Source organism: Gossypium hirsutum, chromosome D12, assembly GCF_007990345.1.
Source record: "Gossypium hirsutum isolate 1008001.06 chromosome D12, Gossypium_hirsutum_v2.1, whole genome shotgun sequence".
Taxonomy (NCBI): domain Eukaryota; kingdom Viridiplantae; phylum Streptophyta; class Magnoliopsida; order Malvales; family Malvaceae; genus Gossypium; species Gossypium hirsutum.
Genome location: NC_053448.1, coordinates 43107612 through 43130316, shown reverse-complemented (window position 1 = coordinate 43130316; position 22705 = coordinate 43107612). Strand labels below are relative to the sequence as shown.

Below are 22705 nucleotides of genomic sequence, written 5' to 3'. Positions count from 1 at the left end.
TAAAAACTAAAATACTATAAACGCGATTATTTTGGGGCTTTTTGAAGTGATCCAAATGGGGAAGCCATTGGACTTTTTATCGTGTTTATTTTTTATTTTTTAAATTTAGATTGGACTGTTAGTGATGTGTGAATTGTATAAAAATAAATTTTAAAAATAATGTCAATGTGCATATATTTTTCTTAAAAAATAATTCATGCTGCGTTTTTTTAATTTGAATTTATGTTTTTTTAAGTATCTATCACATGTATTTAAAATTTTGTCATCTTCAAGTACATATTTACAGATTCTAATCCGCATCCTTGTAAATAGAAGTGTGCACTCTTGAGGTCAGTGTTTGACTCATTGGTGCAAAGTTTTTACTCCATATCTCTATACTCATCGTGTCATGAATTTGAGTTGTAGAAATAAATTAGATCGAACTAGAATTAGATATAACACACTTTGACAATAAAACGGATCATTGAAATGAATTAGATCGAATTAGAATTACGGTCTAAAAAGTTCATTCAATCACAGGACCTCATAGAACTTATTTTCATAGGCAAACAATAAACATTCTTGACCTTTGTTATTGGCTAGGTCGATGTTTCATAAAAAAAAATCTTATCATTTGTGGGCAAATGACCAAAAAAAGTCCTTTTTTTTCAAAAATTATCGAAATGGGCCAATTATCTAATTATTTACCGGAATGGTCCATTTTCCGTGAAATCGCGTCCACGTCAGCACGATGTCAGGGTACGCGCTAGGAAATCGCGTAGATCTCAAAAAGTTATTCGAAATAAAAAAAAATCATCTCAATCGGACAACCGAGCGTAAACTGATGCCACGTCAGCAAATCGCATCCTAGAGGGCGCGATTTGTGTCCACGTCAGTAAATCGCGCTTACGTGGACGCGATTTCCTGGCGCGTACCCTGACATCGCACTGACGTGGACGCGATTTCGCGGAAAATGGATCATTCCGGTAAATAATTAGATAATTGGTCAATTTCGGTAATTTTTGAAAAAAAAGGGCTTTTTTTTTATCATTTGCCCATCATTTGTAACTTGTTTTGGAGATTTTCTTAACTTATAGCATTTCTTTGTACCGACCATGTCCTTGATGTCAAATTTTAGCTGTTCATTATTATTATTATTACTGTAAAGTATTTGCCTTGAATCGTGATCCAAAAGGACCAAAACCAGTCAGTCCAAACTACCATTCCTTGTATCAAACAAATATTCTAGTACCCTTTTTCACATGTTTTAACATCAATCGACTTCATTGCAAAAAAGGGCAGACAAAGGCTAGTGAAAACAGCCTTAGCCAAGCTGCCCCATGGCCCTGGTTGTGTATTGGTACGATTTCATTTGTTTTGGCGTTGTAGCGGCTGCCTTCATCGGGTCATTATGGGTACTATGGAAGAAAGAAGCAGCGTCTAGATGCGACGAGGAAAGCGTGTACGAGAGCCTGTTAGAGGCTCGACCGGATGCCGACGGGTTTATACGTGCAACACCGAGGGCTCATGTTGGTTCCAACCAGTTATGGACCAGTTGTTGGATCAGGGTGCACCCTGGATGGCTAGTGCTCACTCGTTTCGTTTCATTCGCGGTCATGGCGGGGTTCTTGGTGTGGGATATAGTCGAATGGGATGCTTCCATCTTTGTTTACTACACCGAGTAAGTTCCTTCATTTCCATACACCCACATGGTGAAATATATCTAATGTGATTAAACTATTAGTAGGTTTACGTTTTGGTTACTTAACTTCAAAAAGTTACAAAATAGTTATTGAACTATTCGAAAGTTTTCATTTAAATCACTGGATTGTTAAAATCGTTGTTGCATGATATTCTCTGTTTACACCGTCAATACTAATCAAAAGCTCTCATTCTCCTTCTCTTCTATAGTTTAAGTTTTTTTTTTCATGAAACAATTTTAACTGTTAAGAATTTGTAATCCAAAGTCCTAACAAACTTTTCCAATCTCCTACATTGATTGTCAGATCAACTTGGATCTAAGATATGTTCTTCTACTCTCAATGGGTACTGATGCACCATACCGTTCGTCAAATTGTCGCTTGGAATTCATTAGCCAAACTTTTAAAAAAATTTAACAGTTTAGTGACTTAACTAAAAATTTTTGAAAATGAAAACTTTCGAACATTTTAGTAACCATTTTGTAATTTTTTTAAATTGAGTAATTAACACGTAAATTTACTAATAGTTTAATGGCCTTAGATAAAGGGTATATATATATATTAGCACTAATCTAGTGAGGCAATATAAATTTGCAGGTGGACATTTGTATTGGTAATGGTCTACTTTGCGGTATGTAAATAATTTAAATCCCACTTCTGCCATTATATTTTTTCTTTGTTGATTAAACACTTTGGTTACAGTAGCTCATGCTTAATTAATACATGCATTTTGTTTGTGAAGCTGGGGACTGCCATATCTGCTTATGGATGTTGGGTGTGCTTTACTACACCACTACCTGAAAATAGTTTAAGGGATGAATTTGTAAAAACGGATGTGGAAGAGGGTAGAATTGCAAATTCTGTAACTTATCAAGCCAAAAATGTTTGGTGTAAAATCAAGTTGCAAAGTCACTATGCTCAAGAAGAGTTTCAAAGAAGGGCAGGATTTTGGGGTTATCTTATGCAAATTATATATCAGGTCTGAAGTTATCAATACAATTCCTACTTGTTTTCACTGCTTTCTCCTCTTCAATTTAATCATAAAAAGTCAATAATTCGAACCATGTAACCTACGTACGAAAAATGATCTAAATCCAAAATTACCTAACAAACTCACGATGTAAAACCAAATGATTCAAACCCTTACCCCCATGGATCTAAATACAATAATCACCATTTAGTATGTCTTAAGCCTTGATGAGACCTTTAGTATGGGCTGCTGTCTTTCATTTTCTCTGCAGACAAGAGAGCTGATTTACTTAGTTTTGCTTCATTGTAGACATGTGGAGGTGCTGTCATCTTGACAGACATTGTATTCTGGCTTGTTATTGTTCCATTTTTATCAAACTCGCACCTTGGCCTGAACATGGTAAGATTTTAACTTCATATCAATTGGCAATGCTAGAAAAAGTCATAATTTGATTGCAAGATTAGCGGCTATGTCTAAATTCAGTGATTGTTTTCTTTTTTTGGACAGTTAATGGGTTGCATGCACACTGTGAATGCTGTGTTTCTCATAGTGGATACTCTTTTCAATAGCCTTGTAAGTATTTTGCACCTCTTTTTATTACGACTATTAAACTATTAATAAATTTATGTTTTGGTCACTCAATTTCAAAAAGTTACAAAATAGTCACTAAATTATTTGAAAGTTTTTATTTAAGTCGTTGAGCTATTAAGTAAAGTGACGTTTTGACGACCGGTACAGTAGATCAGTACCCATCAACGAGTAGAAAAACGTACTTTAAATCCAAGTTGATTTAATGATCAATGTCGAAAAAAAAGCTATTTAGATTTTAATTTAAAAATTCGTGACGTTCAAAATTGTTTCATAACAAAAAAGCTACATTGTAGAAGAAAAGGGGAATGTAAACTCTCGATTGGTACAGACGGTATAAACAAAGAAGACCATACTACAACAATAATTATAATAACCCAATGACTTAAATGAAAACTTTCGAATAATTTAGTGATCATTTTGTAACTTTTTTGAAATTGAATGACCAAAACATAAACTTCTTTTAAAGAGACCAAAATGTTAACTCACTGACCGTTTAATGACCTTTAGTTGCAAATTGTCTTTCTATTATTCATTGCTGCCAAATTCCATATAGGCTCTAAGTGTTAGTTGAATCTCCCCTTTTGTGTCAGCCATTTCCTTGGTTCAGGCTTGCATATTTTGTTCAGTGGAGCTGTTTATATGCTATTTTCCAATGGGTTCTTCATGCCTGTGGGTTTACATGGTGGCCATATCCTTTCTTAGAGCTTAATACCCCATGGGCTCCTTTATGGTAACCTGATTTGCCTCAGACAAAGTTATTTTCATTCACCTAAATATATATATATAAAAGAATATAATGAATTCAATCATTTCCATCGAACAGGTACTTCTCCATGGCTGTGGTTCACATCCCTTGCTATGGAACATATGCACTGATTGTAAAAGCAAAAAATTCAATCCTCCCAAGATTGTTCCCCCATGATTTTGTCAGATCATACTAGTTTCTTTCCTCATTTTTTTTTTCAAATCCACTGCTTTTGAATGTGGTACATTTATTTAGGTTTTATGGTTTGTTTATTTATATCAAGATGGGGGCATTCCTCACATCAATAGATTGTGGTTTATGTAACTTTCCTTTTTTCACGTTCAACAATTTGGGAAGTAGTCAAGCATTTATACTAATGTCATCTAGGGGCTTATTTTATATGTTTATAATATATTCCCTCACAGCTTTCGACCACGATTTTTTATGGATGTTTCCATTATGTAAAACAAAGCTTCCACTGCCTAAAAACAACAAAGAATCCCATCAGACATGTTGGTATTTGCTTGATGATGAAGGTAAAATATAAGGAAACATAAAAAAGCTAAGAAACTCCTCCAAGCTCTATTTCCATCTTTTAAATTGGGAAGATTGATAGCATTGAGACTCCTCCAAGCTCTATTTCCCATCTTTTAAATTGGGAAGATCAAAGATTTCATGTCATACAAACTAAGATAGCCTATGAAACCCTAGGATTTGACCCCTAGGCCAAGGGTGTTCAACCCCAATACCCATGTCGTGGGATCAAATCACAAAAAATTGCCTACTAGTGGTGTCTGTGTGATTGAGATTTGCTCCTGCTAGCGATGCGTTAGTTGTAAAAAAATAAAGCTATGAGCCTTATGATTTTCTCATATGTAGTTGCTACCAACCTATGTCTAGCAAAGTGAAAACATAAGACAAGCATTGAAACTTCTCTAAGCTCTATTTTCATCTTTTAAATTGAGAATATCGAAGACATCATCTCACACAAACTTCGGCAACCTACTGTCACTCACATATCCTATCATGCACAACAACTGTTTCAGCTTTTATAATGACCGAGCCTTATAAAGCTTTAATGAACAATGGCATAAAGGCTAAGGCAGGATAAAACAATATGTTACATTTAAAGCATGCTTAAAGCCTTTAACTATAAATTTCATTGATGGGTGGATTCCAATTCCACTAATCTGCGAAAGCTAAAACTCAAAAACGATGATACTAAACCAGATATGCAACAATGGGAAGCATTGACTCCATTCATTTTGCTAAACAGATTAGTTCTCTATATTAATCCCCAACATAAACAGACATTGGCATAAAGTCATTGAAGAAAAACTCTGCAAAAGAACAAAGACCCTAGTGATCAGCAAAAATAGTAAAATCATTTTACAAACATTAAGCATACACAATACCCAGAGAACAAAATAGCAAAAAATACAAGGCATATAAATATAATCATCAATCAAACAACATAAAGAAGAATTAACTTAAGTTGATTCAAACAGCTGAATTGATAATCAAAACTCCAAATCATATAGCCCAAGTATTATAACATATTCAAACACAACAAAAATCATTCGATTAAACAAAATCCGACGATTACTGAAAATTTAAAACCTAAAACCCATATTGGAAAAACCCTAAAAGATCCATCTTTTGCACGAGCCCTACTTAATCTCCACCAGCCTTCTGGTAAACATAAGTGAGTCCACACTTACCGCAATAGTGCCTATCGAAATGGTTAGCCATGAAAGTTCCAGCACCACACTCAGCATTAGGGCACTCTTTCCTCAGCCTCTGAACCTTACCCGATTCATCCACCTTGTAGAACTGTAGCACAGCGAGCTTGACCTTCTTCTTCTTGTGCTTGATCTTCTTGGGCTTGGTGTAGGTCTTCTTCTTTCTCTTCTTAGCACCTCCCCTAAGACGGAGCACGAGATGGAGGGTGGATTCCTTCTGGATGTTGTAGTCGGCTAAGGTGCGGCCGTCCTCGAGCTGCTTGCCGGCAAAGATGAGGCGCTGTTGGTCGGGTGGGATGCCTTCCTTGTCTTGGATCTTGGCTTTGACATTGTCGATGGTGTCGGAAGACTCAACCTCTAGGGTTATGGTCTTCCCCGTTAGGGTTTTGACGAAGATTTGCATCTTTGGGTGCCGCTGGTTGCAGAGAGAAATGGAGGGTTCGGCTAGGTTTCGAAAACAGGGAATAAGTCTGTTGGGTTTTATATATATACATGAAGGTGAATTAGGGTTTTCTTGGGGTATGAAAGTGCCCTTTTCTGGGTTTTGGATTTTAAACTTTTTGGTGACTACCAAATGGGTCGTGAATCATGCGACGTGGCCCTTATAGGCCCAATAAAGCTTAATATATATATACACTATTAAAAAAAGCCTAGTATAATTTAGACCAGGAAGTTTTTTGGTAAAAATATAGACTCGAAAAAAGGTTTGGATAAAAAAAGGCCCGTTTAAAAAACAAGCAGGGTGTCGGATAATTTTTTTCGGCCCCTGAGCCTGGCTTAGCCCAAATATGCAAAAAAAAAAGTTATTTTGTTGTTTTTTTTTCAATATTTTTGCTACCATTTCACTGTTATATTGATACTATTTTTTTGTTATTTTATAATTCTTATTTTATTTGTTAATTTTGTTACTATTTTAGAGGCATTTGCTTGTTAAGTTGCACTTATCTTAGTGTTATTTAAGTATTCATATTGCTTTTTAATTTATTTTCAATATTTATTTTAAAGTTTTTAGTATTTTTTTATGTATTGTATATATTTAAAAAAATTATATAAAAAGTTAATACAGCCACACTGGGCCCGAATTTTAGCATTTTTATTCAGGTCAAGTTTGGAAAAAATTTTAAACCTATTTTTCGGGCCAAGTTCGGGCCTAACAAATTGGCCTAAAACTTTATTTGGTCCCAGCCTATGGACACTATAACATCCCGATTTTGGGCGTAGTCAGAATAGTGGTTTCGGGACCACAAATCTTATGAGAAAAATTATATTTTTCCTATATTTTTATGGCCTGCAATTTCATGGAATAATTTCATGAAAATTTCGTTCAAAAATTTCGACGTTTGGGCACTCAATTTAGTCAAAAGTGCAAAATTTGAGTTCTACATGTTAGAGGTGTCCAATTGTTATGAAATTTTAAATTGGAGGTATTTATATGGTAATTAGACCATTGGTTAAGTTATGGACAAAAATGGGCATGAGATAAGTGAAATAGGAAAATTTTAAGTTAGGGGCATTTTGGTAATTTAGTAATTAAAATGAATTAAAAGGGAAAAAGATGGTAAATTGTGCTCATCTTCTTCATTTGGATGAAATTAGTAAGGGGGAAGCCATAGTTAGGGTTTTCAAGCTTCCAAGCTCCATAGTAAGTGATCCCAAGTCCCGTTTTTAATGTTCTTTACGTTTTTGAAGCCCCGGTAACTTGATTTAGCTTATTCTAGTAATAATTTAACCTAGGGTTCATATTTGGAAAAATACTCATAGGTGAAATGTGTTTGTTTTGATGTTTTATGGTAGAATATGAAGTTTTAAATTATGTTAAACGATTTGTGCTAAGCGATTTTAAGTGAAAACGAGTAAAACGACATAATCGGTAAAAATACCTAATGTTCATAAGTAAGTGTTAGAATGGGAATTTGATGTTACCATAGAAGGGAAAAATGTTCAGCATGTTATAAAACATAAAAATATGGGATGAAGTTTAATTTCCGAGCTTTGGGGCAAAAGTGTAAGTATGTAAAATTTTAGGGGCAAAATCATAATTTTTCCAAAGTTAGAGTCGAGGGTTTTTTTGATAAATGTGAGTATTAAATAAACTAAATTTGCTATTATAAATCAAGAAGAACGAAATTCGGGGTAGACCGAGGAAAGAAAAAGGTTGAAGACTAAGTTGATAGATTTGGCCATATTTTGTACCGAGGTAAGTTTACGGTAAATAAATACAATATTTCAATAATTATTATTAATACTGCTATTTTCCAGCAATTATGTATTTGTTTTATGAAATTATTTAATGTTGACTCAAGTATGAGATGATAGAGAATTAGTGTTAAAAAGTCCCGTTGAAACATTAGGATTATATTGGATACAAATGTCATGACATTTGGGTAAAGAGATCCCATGTAAGACCATGTCTGGGACATGGCGTTGGCACCAAGATGAGAGGTCCCCCGTAAGACTATGTTTGGGACATGGCATGGGCACCGATATGAGAACTCCCATGTAAGACCATATTTGGGATATGACTTTAGCACTACAAGAAACATCCCATGCAAGACCATGTCTGGGACATGCTTTGGTATGTTATTATCAGAAAAGAGACCCAAGTATCCTTATTATTCCAATGTGGCTCAACGGGCTAGTAAACAAATTATGTTCTATGAAAGTTTAGGTAAAAGCATAAATAGCAAATTCAGCTGAGTTATAAGAGTTAATAACATATTATGTTATCAATTGAGAACCAACATTTCAGCAAGAGAAGAGTAAGTTATAATCATGAGTTATCTAAGTAAACAAGTAAGTGAACAAATAGGAGAGTAAGTAAAAAGGAAATTAAAGATCATGACATTTGAGTATAATTATTTGTGTTAAATGTTGTTATTTATTTGCTTGTAAACTTACTAAGCTTTATGCTTACTTCTTTTATTTTCCTTCTTTTATAGTATTGCAAAGCTAATTCGGGGACCTTAAAGACGTCGGAGAGCGCTCACACTATCAACAACAACAACTCGGTATTTTATGATGATCAATGTTTGAGCTATGACATGTATATGGACTTAGTCATTTTGAATGTATGTCCTTATGATATTGCTAAAGGATGATGTGTAAATATGTGATAATGTTTAGCTATTAAAATCACTAAGTAAGAATATGTTTGGTATTATGAATGCCTAGGTGATAGTTTATACCTAGAAATTATGAAAGAGTAAAAAATTTGCAATGAAACAGTTTTGGAACAGCAACAGTGACGTGACTTTAAAAAATCACCAAGGATAGTATAAAATGAATTAGAGAGTGACCGATATATAGAATTAAATCTTATCAAGTCTATTTTCATAGAAAAACAATGGTATGGGTAAAGGAATTTTATATTCTGAGATATTTGAATTTTGGTTAGACAGGGTCAGAATGGTTTTTGGAGTCCCCTATTTTGATTTTAGAAAATCATTAAAAATTGTACAAACATAATTATGAGTTATAATTTATATGTATAGATTCCTTAGTGAGTATATTATCTATAGAAACAAGTGAAAACACCATATGAAAATCATACAATGAGAAAATTTATTTTTAGTGAATAAAGGTCAGAACCTTCACGCAGTGAAACAAGGGAGACTTTAATGAACAAATTGTACTAATTGGCTAAACCAAAAATTCTGAAAATTTTATGGTAAGATAATATATGAGTCTAGTTTCAAGGAAAATTTACAGATCTAAATTTTGAGTTTCGTAACTCGAGTTATAGTTAAATTAGTCACTACTGCGCAGGTGCACAGCATTATGATGAACAATGAAATAAACTTTAAAAGCAAATTTTTATGCCCCAAACTAATAAGTTAGGTCAAGTAACGCCCCATGCTCAACTTCGGAAACTGTTTTGGGTAAGGGGTGTTACATTTGTTGGTACCAGAGTAGGTTTAGCTGGTTCTCAGAACATTCAGTGTGAATGAGAGTCTAGCTATACATGCCATACTTATATTTTGATAGTGTGACGACTCCTGACGATTTTAAAATGTTTTCTTTTATAGTTATGGACCCCGAACGAGCTGGTGTAGATGATGTAGAGAGTAATGCGCTTGCTCCCACAGAAGGGACGGTGCCACCCGATAGTAGTGAAAGGCTCGTATCAGCTAGTCAGGGAGGAGGGGCTCGAGAAGCCTTCTTCCAAGCTATAAATGATTGGTTTGCCGAGTTCGTTCGCACGAATTCGGCCGTTAGACCTCCACCCCCTCATGATTCTCAGGTTCTCCATGTAGCTTCCCCATCCGCAGGTATAATTATAAGAGAAAGACCACCAGTTGGTAAGATCATAAACAAGGGGCTGAAGAGTTTCGGGCTACTAAAGATGATGATGCAGAGAAAACTGAATTTTGGCTCAAGAATACTATCAGAGTTTTGGATGAATTATCCTATACACCTGAAGAATGCATGAAGTGTGTTCTCACTTCTCAGAGATTCGACCTATCATTGGTAAAAGACTCTTGTGTCGGTGGTACCGAGTGAGAGAATTACTTGGGATTTCTTTCAGGAGGAGTTCCATAAAAAGTATATCAGTCAGAGGTTTATAGATCAAAAAAGAAAAGAGTTTCTTGAGTTAAAACAAGGTAAGATGATTGTGACCGAGTATGAACGTGAATTTGTCAGACTTAGTAAATATGCTTGGGAGTTTGTGTCCACCGAAGCTAATATGTGCAAGAGATTTGAAGATGGGCTCAATGATGATATCCGACTGTCAGTGGGTGTTTTAGAAATCAAAGAGTTTGTTGTTCTGGTTGAAAGAGCCTGTAAGGCAGAAGATTTGTTAATAGAAAAAGAGAAGGGCAAAGTTGAAATTGAAGTGCAAGACACGAAGAAAAGGCAAATGAGCAGATCATTTCAGTCTACATCCAAGAAGCCTAGAGAGTTCTCGAGTGGATCAAATTTTTCAGCCAGGTATTCTAGCTGAAACAGAGGCAGAAGATTTGAGGGTCCAAGAGCTCAGACTACTACAGTTGCAAGTACGGGTAGTACTCAACCACCTAGGCCAGAATGTGCCCAATGCAGTAGACGTCATCCTGGAGAGTGTAGAGCAAATGAAAATCCTTGCTTTAGATGTGGTGCACCAAATCACTATATTCGGGATTGTCCCGAAACAGCTAAAAGAGAAGTAATATCGAGTGCGAGATCGGGAAATGCTCCTACTAGAGGCAGACCACAGAGGAATCTGGGAGTTGGAGCAAGTAACACGGGTACGCCCAGAGACTCAGCTGCTAGACCAGATGTTAGAGCACCCGCAAGGACATATGCTATCCGTACTCGTGAAGAGGCATCCTCCCCTGATGTGATTACGGGTACATTTTCTCTCTATGATACTAATGTTATTACTTTGATTGATCTGGGTTTGACCCATTCCTATGTTTGTATAAGATTGATGCCTAGTATAAACATGCCTATAGATCTAATAGGAGGCAAACCTGGCAATTCTTCCGGAAACAAATCTAAATACTCACGTACCACTGGCACTGATTCAATTTTCAACTCTGGATCTCTAGTGTTCAATACAAAAGCAAGATAAGCTTCACACCCTTTTCTCAAACATTTCTGAGCAGACATAACAGAAATCATAGCGAGAGAACCATCTGACTCATCTGAATCAACCCGGATAATATCACAATTTTCACATTTCAACTCAATGTATTTCTTTCCGCAATTCACTATCACATCATAGGCAGTCAACCAATCCATTGCCAAGAATCACATCAAACTTATCAAATGGAAATAGCATGAGATCGGCCAGAAAACAGTGACCTCTAATTATCAAAGGGCAACTCTTACATACTTTGTCTACTAACACATACTGGCCTAATGGACTTTATACTTTAATTACAAATTCAGTAGATTCTATAGGCATGTTTATACTAGGCATCAATCTCATACAAACATAGGAATGAGTCGAAATCGGATCAATCAAAGCAATAACATTAGTATCATAGAGAGAAAATGCACCCGTAATCACATCAGGGGAGGATGCCTCTTCACGAGCACGGATAGCGTATGTCCTTGCGGGTGCTCTAACATCTGGTCTAGCAGCTGAGTCTCTGGGCGTACCCCTGTTACTTGCTCCAACTCCCAGATTCCTCTGTGGTCTGCCTCTAGTATAAGCATTTCCCGATCTCGCACTCGGTATTACTTTTCTTTTAACTATTTCGGGACAATCCCGAATATAGTGATCTGGTGCACCACATCTAAAGCAAGCATTTTAATTTGCTCTACACTCTCCAGGATGACGTCTACCGCATTGGGCACATTAGTACTACCCGTACTTGCAACTGTAGTAGTCTGAGCTCTTAGACCCTCAAATCTTCTGCCTCTGTTTCGACTAGAATACCTGGCTGAAAAATTTGATCCACTAGAGAACTCTCTAGGCCTCTTGGATGTAGACTGAAATGATCTGCTTATTTGCCTTTTCTTCGTGTCTTGCACTTCAATTTCAACTTTGCCCTTCTATTTTTCTATTAACAAATCTTCTGCCTTACAGGCTCTTTCAACCAGAACAATAAACTCTCTGATTTCTAAAACACCCATTGACAGTCGGATATCATCATTGAACCCATCTTCAAATCTCTTGCACATATTAGCTTCGGTGGACACAAACTCCTGAGCATATTTACTAAGTCTGACAAATTCACGTTCATATTCGGTCACAATCATCTTACCTTGTTTTAACTCAAGAAACTCTTTTTCTTTTTTGATCTATAAACCTCTGGCTGATATACTTTTTACGGAACTCCTCCTGAAAGAAATCCCAAGTAATTCTCTCGCTCGGTACCACCGACACAAGAGCCTTCCACCAATGATAGGTCGAATCTCTGAGAAGTGAGACAACACACTTCATGCATTCTTCAGGTGTATAAGATAATTCATCCAAAACTCTGATAGTATTCTCGAGCCAAAATTCAGTTTTCTCTGCATCATCATCTTTAGTAGCCCGAAACTCTTCAGCCCCTTGTTTCTGATCTTACCAACTGGTGGTCTTTCTCTTATAATTATACCTGCGGATGGGGAAGCTACATGGAGAACCTGAGAATCATGAGGGGGTGGAGGTTTAACGGCCGAATTCGTGCGAACGAACTCGGCAAACCAATCATTTATAGCTTGGAAGAAGGCTTCTCGAGCCCCTCCTCACTGACTAGCTGATACGAGCCTTTCACTACTATCGGGTGGCACCGTCCCTTCTGTGGGAGCAAGCGCATTACTCTCTACATCATCTACACCAGCTCGTTCGGGTCCATAACTATAAAAGAAAACATTTTAAAATTGTCAGGAGTCGTCACACTATCAAAATATAAGTATGGCATGTATAGCTAGACTCTTATTCACATTGAATGTTCCGAGAACCAACTAAACCTACTCTGATACCAACAAATATAACACCCCTTACCTGAGACCGTTTCTGGAGTTGAGCATGGGGCGTTACTTGACTTAACTTATTAGTTCGGGGCATAAAAATTTACTTTTAAATTTTATTTCATTGTTCACCATAATGCCGCGCACCTGCGCAGTAATGACTAATTTAACTATAACTTGAGTTACGAAAATCAAAATTTAGATCTGTAAATTTTTCCTGAAACTAGACTCATATATTATCTTACCATAAAATTTTCAGAATTTTTGGTTTAGCCAATTAGTACAGTTTGTTCATTAAAGTCTCCATTGTTTCACTGCCTGATGGTTCTGACATTTATTCACTAAAAATAAATTTTCTCATTGTATGATTTTCATATGGTGTTTTCACTTATTTCTATAGATAATAGACTCACTAAGGAATCTAGACATATAAATTATACCTCATAATTATTATTTTTACAATTTTTAATGATTTTCTAAAATCAAAACAGGGGACTCTAAAAACCATTCTGACCCTGTCTAACTAAAATTCAAATATCTCATAATATAAAATTCTTTTACCCACACCATTATTTTTATATGAAAATAGACTTGATAAGCTTTAATTCTATATATCGGTCACTCTCTAATTCATTTTATACTATCCTTGGTGATTTTTTAAAGACACGTCACTACTGCTGTCCCAAAACTGTTTCATTGCAAATTTTTTACTCTTTCATAATTTCTAGTTATGAACTATCACCTAGGCATTCATAATACCAAACATATTCTTACTTAGCCATTTTAATAGCTAAACATTGTCACATATTTACACATCATTCTTTAGCAATATCATAAGGACATACATTCAAAATGACTAAGTCCCTATACATGTCATAGCTCAAACATTGATCATCATAATATACCGAGTTGTTGTTGTTGATAGTGTGAGCGCTCTCCGACGTCTTTAAGGTCCCCGAATTAGCTTTGCAATACTATAAAGGAAGGAAAATAAAAGAAGTAGGCATAAAGCTTAGTAAGTTTACAAGCAAATAAATAACAACATTTAACACAAATAATTATACTCAAATGTTATGATCTTTAATTTCCTCTTTACTTACTTTCCTATTCGTTCACTTACTTGTTTACTTAGATAACTCATTATTATAACTTACTCTTCTCTTGCTGAAATGTTGGTTCTCAATTGATAACATAATATGTTCTTAACTCTTATAACTCAGCTGAATTTGCTATTTATGCTTTTACCTGAACCCCGTTGAGCCACATTGGAATAATAAGGATACTTGGGTCTCTTTTCTGATAATAACATGCCAAAGCCATGTCCCATACATGGTCTTGTATGGGATGTTTCTTGTAGTGCTAATGCCATATCCCAAATATGGTCTTACATGGGAGTTCTCATATCAGTGCCCATGCCATGTCCCAAACATAGTCTTACGGGGGACCTCTCATCTCGATGTCAACGCCATGTCCCAGACATGGTCTTACATGGGATCTCTTTACCCAAATGTCATGACAATTGTATCCAATATAATCCTAATGTTTCAACGGGACTTTTTAACACTAATTCTCTATCATCTCATACTTGAGTCAATATTAAATAATTTCATAAAATAAATACATAATTGCTGGAAAATAGCAGCATTAATAATAATTATTGAAATATTGTATTTAGTTACCGTAAACTTATCTCGGCACAAAATATGGCCAAATCTATCAACTTAGTCTTCAACCTTTTTCTTTCCTCGGTCTAATCCCGAATTTCGTTATTCTTGATCTATAATAGCAAATTTAGTTTATTTAATACTCACATTTATCAAAAAAACCCTCGACTCTAACTTTGGAAAAATTATGATTTTGCCCCTAAAATTTTACATACTTACACTTTTGCCCCCAAAGCTCGGAAATTAAATTTCATCACATATTCTTATGTTTTATAACATGCTGAACATTTTTCCCTTCTATGGTAACATCAAATTCCCATTCTAACACTTACTTATGAACATTAGGTATTTTTACCGATTATGTCGTTTTACTCGTTTTCACTTAAAATCGCTTAGCACAAATTGTTTAACATAATTTAAAACTTCATATTATACCATAAAACATCAAAATAAACACATTTCACCTATGGGTATTTTTCCAAATATGAACCCTAGGTTAAATTATTAGTAGAATAATCTAAATCAAGTTAACGGGGGGCTTTAAAAACGTAAAGAACATTAAAAACGGGGCTTAGGATCACTTACTATGGAGCTTGGAAGCTTGAAAACCCTAACTATGGCTTCCCCCCTTGCTAATTTTGGCCAAATGAAGAAGATGAGCACAATTTGTCATATTTTTCCCTTTTAATTCATTTTAATTACCAAATTACCAAAATGCCCCTAACTTAAAAATTTCCTGTTTCACTTATCTCATGTCCATTTTTGTCCATAACTTAACAAATGGTCTAATTACCATATAAAGACTTCTAATTAAAATTTCATAACAATTGGACACCTCTAACATGTAGAACTCAACTTTTGCACTTTTTACAATTTAGTTTTTTTGTCTAAATTGAGTGCCCAAACGTCGAAATTTTTGAACGAAATTTTCACAAAATCATTCCGTAAAATTTTAGGCCATAAAAATATAGTAAAAATAAATTTTTCCTAATAGGATTTGTGGTCTCGAAACCACTATTCCGACTAAGCCCAAAATCGGGATGTTACAGACACATTTACTTTGATATCATTTTCTCTTATTTTTCTGTTATTTTTCATGTTTTAGGTAATTTTTAGGTTCCAAATCTTTAGAATGGTATTTTTTGATTAAACTCAAACAAGCTTTATGATACACCTTGAGTAGCTTAATAACGTAGCTTCCATGTACCAACTCTTTGATATGTTAAGCCCAGCTTTAGAGATGATAGGATGGGCCATGAAACAAGTTTCTCAAATCTTTTGAGCCGAGCACCTGAAGGGTATTTTCGTAAATGACCCCTCATGAGATGAAAAAAGAAAACAATTGTGGAGATGCGGGGGATCGAAGCTCGTGCCTCTCGCATGCAAAGCGAGTGCTCTACCATTTGAGCTACATCCCCTTCGTCGTTAGGTTTAATTTATATATTTCTAATGTTTGTCACAATTGTCTTTTCCATTTACCTTGTAACAGGTCTTGTTATCTTCTTGGAGTTTTATTCACGTAATAATTCGAAATAAATAGATTTGAGTGTACATATATAATATCCTTTAATTTAAGACTTTAACGATTCTATAGTTAGTTTAAAATAAATATGTTTTAAGGGTCAAGTTTCTTGCTCAAACTCGAAAGTTGATTTAAAATTTAGAAGGTTTTAAAAAAATAATTTAGGCAAAAAAAATCTTGTTTAAAATACGGGCTGAGCTCGGGCTCCAATTTTCAAAGTCCGAACTTAACCTATTTTCAAATTTATAAATATATTATATCATATGAAAAATTAAATATACTATAATATAAATATTAAAACATATATTAAGTTGTTTATTTTTAAAAATTTTATTAAAATAAAATTGATGTAATTGCAATAAAAGGTATATATAAATATAAAATAAAATAAATTTATTTTTACCTATAAAAATTAATACAAGCTAGTTTAAATTGGTTTGAGTCGACCATCTACAAATATGCACAGGTTTTAGCAAAACTTAAAGCCCATGTTTGGAACCGGGTTGGAACAATGCATGATATTTTATGGGATAAATCTCAAAATTATACATGGACTTTGACTTAATGTGCAATTTTATACATAAATTTTGATTTGATCAAATTCTCATAAATTATTAACACAATTATTAATATAGTATCATATTACAAACGCAAATAATTATATCTAACTAATATAAAAAATAAATTGATGTATTTATTTTTAAAATATATATACTTGAATAAAAATGAAGGTTTCATATATAAATATTTGAACCACAATCAAAGTTTTATGGGCATAATTATACTAAATCAAAATTCATGTATCAGTAATAGTATAATTTTATTTTGGTTAAAATATATTTTGATTAATTGTACTCTTTATACATTTGGAATTTAGTCTCCCTACTTTTTACATTTCAAAAATCTGGTTCAATTTGTTAAAATTATCGGTGTAATATTTTGAAATAAAAAGAATACTCACTTGATAGCTATGTAACCAAAAAACAACATTATTGTGGACTTGAATCTAACAAAAGAATTTTAAAGATGTTCACAATAACACCTGCATGTTGAAATTTGAAAAGTAAATTGACAAATTCCTTTAAAAACGGTAAGAGGACTAAATTCTAAATACACAAAGAGTTTAAGGACTTCAAGGATATTTTAACCTTTTATTTTTGTTACAAACAAAATTGAAAATATTTTTTAATATTAAAAGAAAGGATAAATTACACCCAAGTCACTAAACTATTAGTAAGTTTACATTTTGTTGCCCAACTTCAAAAAGTTACAAAATTGTCATTAAATTATTTGAAAGTTTTCATTTAGTTACTGAATTATTTGAAAGTTTTTATTTAAGTCATTTGGCTATTAAGTTTTTTCTTTAAAAATCTAGCTAGTTAGCTTCAAGTGACAATTCGAGATTCATATGGTACATCAATACCCACCGACAAGTAGGAAAACATATTTTAGATCCAAGCTGATCTAACGATTATAAAATGAAAACTGAACTGTAGAAGAAAATGAGAAGAAAAGCTTTTATTGGTGCAAGCGGTGAGAATGAAGAATGCCATACAACAACAATTTTAATAACCAAGTGAATTAAATGAAAAATTTTGAATAGTTCATTGACCATTTTGTAACTTTTTGAAGTTGAGTGACCAAAGTATAAACTTATTAATAGTTTAGTGATATTAGAAGAAGTTTACCCTAAAAGAAAATAGCTTTAACACAATTAAATAGATTCCTTTAAGGGTGAATATTCGATTGAATCTAGTTGAGTTAATAAATCCTATTATTTATACTCAATATTACGTTTACATGGACCGGTTATTTAACTAGTAGACGAAGTATAAAATTATTTAGCTACATAAACAACATAATAGTTTTGCCTTTTAACTTAATAAGTAAACATTTATCAAAACGACGTAGTTTTACATTTTAACTTAATAGTTTTGACTTTTAATTTTAAAAAAGGTAAACATTTATCAAAATAACTTAATTTTACATTTTCTTATTCGGATTTTTGAATAACTCAATTAACCCAAACTTTTTAATTCAAAATTTAAAATTTTTATTAAAATTTTCGAATCAAAATTGCTTTCTTAGAATCCTTACTTGTTTTATTTTTTTAAAATATAAAAATATTTATGTATAAAATATAGCGCTCCTCGTTTCCGGAACAAAGATATTAAAAATTTAAGAAAAAAGAAAAGAAAATTCATCGATCAATATTTCTCCCCCAATTCCCAAAGAATTTGATTATCGCCATTCATTGCTCACCTTCGGTGGGTAAACTTCCCCAAATCCTTGCGCCGCCGCCGGCTGCCATCCAAATCTCATGTAATAAACTAATTCCCTCAAGGAAACTATTAAATTTGATCTAATAATACATTATTATTGGCTATAATTTTGAGTTAATTCTTTATCTGCGGAAGTAAACCCTAGATCTTTCTTCGTTTTTTGGTTTTTTTTTCAGCAGCATCAATTTTCGATCGATCGGTAGAGCAATTAGGGTTTCCAAGAAACGGGAATGGACGACAGCTGTGCGGTTTGTGCTGACAATTTGGAATGGGTTTCCTATGGCGCCTGTGGTCATCGGGACGTCTGCTCCACGTGCGTCTCTCGTCTCCGATTCATCTGCAACGATCGACGCTGCTGCATCTGTAAAACTGAATCCAACGTCATCTTCGTCACTAAGGTTAGAGCTTCGCTCTTGTTTTGGTCGCCAATTTTAATTTTAATTTTGAATTAGCATTTGGATTTTTAATGATTTAGTAATTAGATAATTCCTTCGAATATTTACTAGCGGATGATAATTAGTAAGCCAAGTTCGAGTCTTTGTAACGAGTCTTTTTGGTTCTGGTTTGTTTCAGGCTTTAGGGGATTATACGAGGATGATAAATGACTTCTCTGTATTGCCATCTGATGTAAGAGAAGGACGGGTGGGTTCTTATTGGTACCATGAGGATACACAGGCCTTTTTCGATGATGTTGATCACTACAGGATGATCAAGGCAATGTGCAGGCTTTCGTGCAGTGTATGTGACAAGATGGATGAGCAGTCCAATGATGGGGCGAAGCGGCGAGGGAAGTTTAGGAACATTGAACAGCTGAAAGGTCATTTGTTTCATAAACATAGATTGGTTATGTGCAGCCTGTGTTTGGAGGGTCGAAAGGTAAGGTTAATCTGTCATATTTCTAATGAAAATATGACTATGGTGTAGCATTGTTCCTTTTTAATGATTCGATTGTTTGTCCATTAGAGAACGCTGTGAAAAGTTTTATGTATTGATTATCTTTGTTGGTTGGTTTCCTTTGGGTGATGTAGGTGTTTATTTGTGAACAAAAGCTATATACTAGAGCACAGTTACATCAACATATAAACACAGGTGACTCTGAGGTGGACGGAACTGAGAGTGAGAGAGGTGGCTTCATGGGGCATCCTATGTGTGAATTCTGCAAGACCCCATTTTATGGGGATAATGAATTATATTCACACATGTCCACGGAGCACTATACATGTCATATATGCCAAAGGTACTGATGCTATTTCTGGCATTGATTTTAGAACTTATTTGTTTGCATGTTAATTGTTAATTTGCAATGCAGGCAGCATCCAGGACAATATGAATATTACAAGAATTATGATGACCTTGAGGCAAGATGACTTATAAATTTCTTTTTCTTTTCTTTTTCCTTTTTCTCCTTGTAAAGTTAAATGGAATTTAAAATTGTGTGCTGCAGATTCATTTTCGCCGAGATCATTACCTATGTGAGGATGAGGCTTGCCTTGCCAAAAAGTTCATCGTCTTCCAGTCTGAAGCTGAACTAAAGGTGCTATCTTGTTATATTAAATTTGTTATTTTTTCCTATTGATTGAGTATGTCCTTAGGGTAGCTCAGAATATTTTTTCTCAATTAAAGCTGATATGTTTTTCATTTTTATCCTTTCAGAGACATAATACCATTGAACATGGAGGTCGCATGTCTCGAGCACAACGTAGTGCTGCTTTACAAGTATGTATCATCCGTCTAAATAATATTCACATCAGTTTTCCCCAATTCACTCTCTGATATGTGCACATTTGTAGATAAGTTGGTTACTTGTTTTGTTAATATAATTGTACTTTTTCTAGATTCCAACAAGCTTTCGGTATCGTCGAAGTAATGAAGAAAATCGCCGTGGAAGGGGACGAACATTTCGGCGCGAGGCTTCTGATAATGACTATCAACTTTCAATGGCCATTGAGGCAAGTTTGGGAATGGCCAGTGATCCTCCAGCATCATCTACAGCACAGGCAGTCTCTAATCATAGAGACACAAATGATATCGATCCGCTTGTTCAGCCTTTTGAGTCATTATCTACAACAGATGCCGAATCATCTTCTAGATATCTTCAAGCTTTGGGGACAGGTTCAAGGGGTGGACCTTTGCAAGAATCTTCTTTTCCTCCTCTCCCTGTGGCTCCCAGCACCTGTCAACAGAAGTCCCAACATAGCTCAGGTTTACCGAATAACACCATGGCAGCTTATCTACGGAGACAGAAGAATGGGAATAAAAATGCTTTGAGTTCAGCTCAAGCTTGGCCAGCAACAAGTCTTAGGACTGGGCAAGCATCAAGTATTTCAAGTCAGGTTAGACCAGTAGCAAATGTTGCAGCTGTAACATCGCTTGGTAATGGTAGTGGTAATGGTAACAGGGTTGCACAGTTGGGCTATGCAAGCTCGACTCAGGCTCAGGCTCAGGCTCAGGCTCAGGCTCAGGCTCAGGCTCAGGCTCAGGCTCAGGCTCAGGCTCAGGCTCAGGCTCGACCCACAACAGCAGATATATTGATGTCATCTGGTTCTCGAACAAGCTCAGGCAGCACAAGTAGGATTAGCCATTCTTCATCAGCTCCAAATCTCAGTGATGGGGGATACTCAGAACCATCTGCTTCTGATTTTCCTCCTGTTTCTGCTGCACAAAGGCACAAGCAATCCTCAAGCAGCCAGGTGCTGACAAATGTGGAAGATGTTCGTACGGCCAACAAATCTTTGGTGGAAAAGATGCGAGCTGCTCTTGATTATGATGAAGAAAAATATACTGCTTTTAAAGAAGTATCTGGACAGTATCGTCAGGGCTTAATAGGCACAGATAGATATTTGGATTATGTACATCAGCATGGCTTGTCACATCTAGTTCTTGAGCTGGCTAGACTCTTGCCTGATGTTCAGAAGCAGAAAGAGCTAATTGACACCTACAATGCTAGTTTACAAAGCAATGGTCTGCAAGAGAATGGTGGTGGGGCCCAGGGCAGTGTGTTGTGGAAGGAGAAGGATGCCTCTAAGAAAGGGAAAGGAAAAGGGAAATCTGTTGATACTGCTGGCAGTAATTCAAAGGATGTTCTGGCCGATAGTATTCTCAGCACTGTCCGCCAATTGCAGTCAAGTTATAAGCCTACTGAAGAAATTATGGAAGTGCTATCAAAGGATGGTTACCGTCGTTCCAAAGGTAAAGCAAAGGTGATGGTGGAGGAGCAGCTGGTGCAACTCAATTCAAGCAATCAGCCATCAATAAGAATTGGGTGCCAAAATGAGTCCTTACCAGTGAAAGCTGGATCAGGGGATGGGGGTGGTGGTAGCAAGCAGCGAAAAAAAACCTCAAAGTTCCACCGAGTTCGGCTTGGTGATGGTTCAATGGCATCACTACTGGATCTCAAAAATTCTGAGCCAGACCCTGAACCTGAACCATTAGATAACAAGTTTGATAGTAGCCAAAACTCAACTGGAGCACTGCCTGTACGGGGGGTATGGAAGAAGGGAGGAAGTAAAAAGCTCTTTTTATAACAGGCAATCAGCCAAACTCTTACTGGAGAAATGGTGTTTGACAACATTTCTTGTTTAGAAATTATCTTAATAGTGCCGTCAAAAAGTGATCGAGTTTTGCTATGAGCTCGAAAAGCTGTCAATAGATGGAGAAGATTCTATTAATGGCCTGGGGTTTTTTTTTGGGTTAGCCACTAATACATTTTGCCCAACATGGTAATCATGAATGATCTTTTGGATTCTGGACGTGTTTGTTACAAAGTTAGCATGCATTTTCACCGAGTATAAGAAAATTACAAAGTTGAAGACTTTTGGTTTGTTTTTGATACTTATAAAGGTTCTTGATTTGTCTTCATACAATGCCTTCATACTTCTCTTTTGCTTTGTTTCCCTGCCTTGCAAGTAATCCTTTTTTTTTTTGCTCTTATTTGGATTTTCAAAAGAAAATAATTTAAGTTAGGTTTGTTGGATCGAACATGAAGTTTTAACATCATGAATGATGGTTGACTAATGCTATTGCTACAACAAAATACCAGGCTGAACCTTAACATTTTATATAGTGATTCACAAAGCTTATAGATGAAAACTTGGAAATTTGATTTCGATATGATCCATATTTTGAAT

At 35.1% G+C, this 22705-nt stretch overlaps 3 protein-coding genes across 6 annotated transcripts; 2 read left to right on the top strand and 1 right to left on the bottom strand.

The window, feature by feature from the left end:
* The first annotated feature begins 1147 nt into the window (after positions 1–1147).
* Positions 1148–4362, top strand: LOC107946026 (uncharacterized). Of its 3 annotated transcripts, XM_016880206.2 has the most exons (7): positions 1154–1660; positions 2277–2310; positions 2422–2658; positions 2959–3048; positions 3157–3222; positions 3831–3970; positions 4064–4362. In XM_016880206.2, the coding sequence occupies exons 1-7, from the start codon at positions 1320–1322 to the stop codon at positions 4179–4181; spliced, it is 1026 nt and encodes a 341-aa protein (XP_016735695.1). In that variant the 5' UTR covers positions 1154–1319; the 3' UTR covers positions 4182–4362. The 3 variants fall into 3 exon arrangements, with proteins under 3 accessions (XP_040962742.1, XP_016735695.1, XP_040962741.1); XM_041106808.1 differs by lacking the exon at positions 3831–3970 and having other exon boundaries at positions 1148–1660; XM_041106807.1 differs by lacking the exon at positions 2277–2310 and having other exon boundaries at positions 1254–1660.
* Positions 4363–5480: 1118 nt separating this feature from the next.
* Positions 5481–6294, bottom strand: LOC107946027 (ubiquitin-40S ribosomal protein S27a). The gene has a single exon (XM_016880207.2). The coding sequence runs from the start codon at positions 6128–6130 to the stop codon at positions 5660–5662; it is 471 nt and encodes a 156-aa protein (XP_016735696.1). The 5' UTR covers positions 6131–6294; the 3' UTR covers positions 5481–5659.
* Positions 6295–18459: 12165 nt separating this feature from the next.
* Positions 18460–22436, top strand: LOC107911158 (E3 ubiquitin-protein ligase ZNF598). Of its 2 annotated transcripts, none has more exons than XM_016839052.2 (8): positions 18460–18618; positions 18758–18976; positions 19152–19454; positions 19607–19815; positions 19888–19936; positions 20023–20112; positions 20232–20294; positions 20414–22436. In XM_016839052.2, exons 2-8 carry the CDS (start codon positions 18809–18811, stop codon positions 22100–22102), a joined length of 2571 nt encoding a protein of 856 aa, XP_016694541.2. In that variant the 5' UTR covers positions 18460–18618; positions 18758–18808; the 3' UTR covers positions 22103–22436. The 2 variants fall into 2 exon arrangements, with proteins under 2 accessions (XP_016694541.2, XP_016694535.2); XM_016839046.2 differs by having other exon boundaries at positions 18755–18976.
* The last annotated feature ends 269 nt before the right edge of the window (positions 22437–22705 follow it).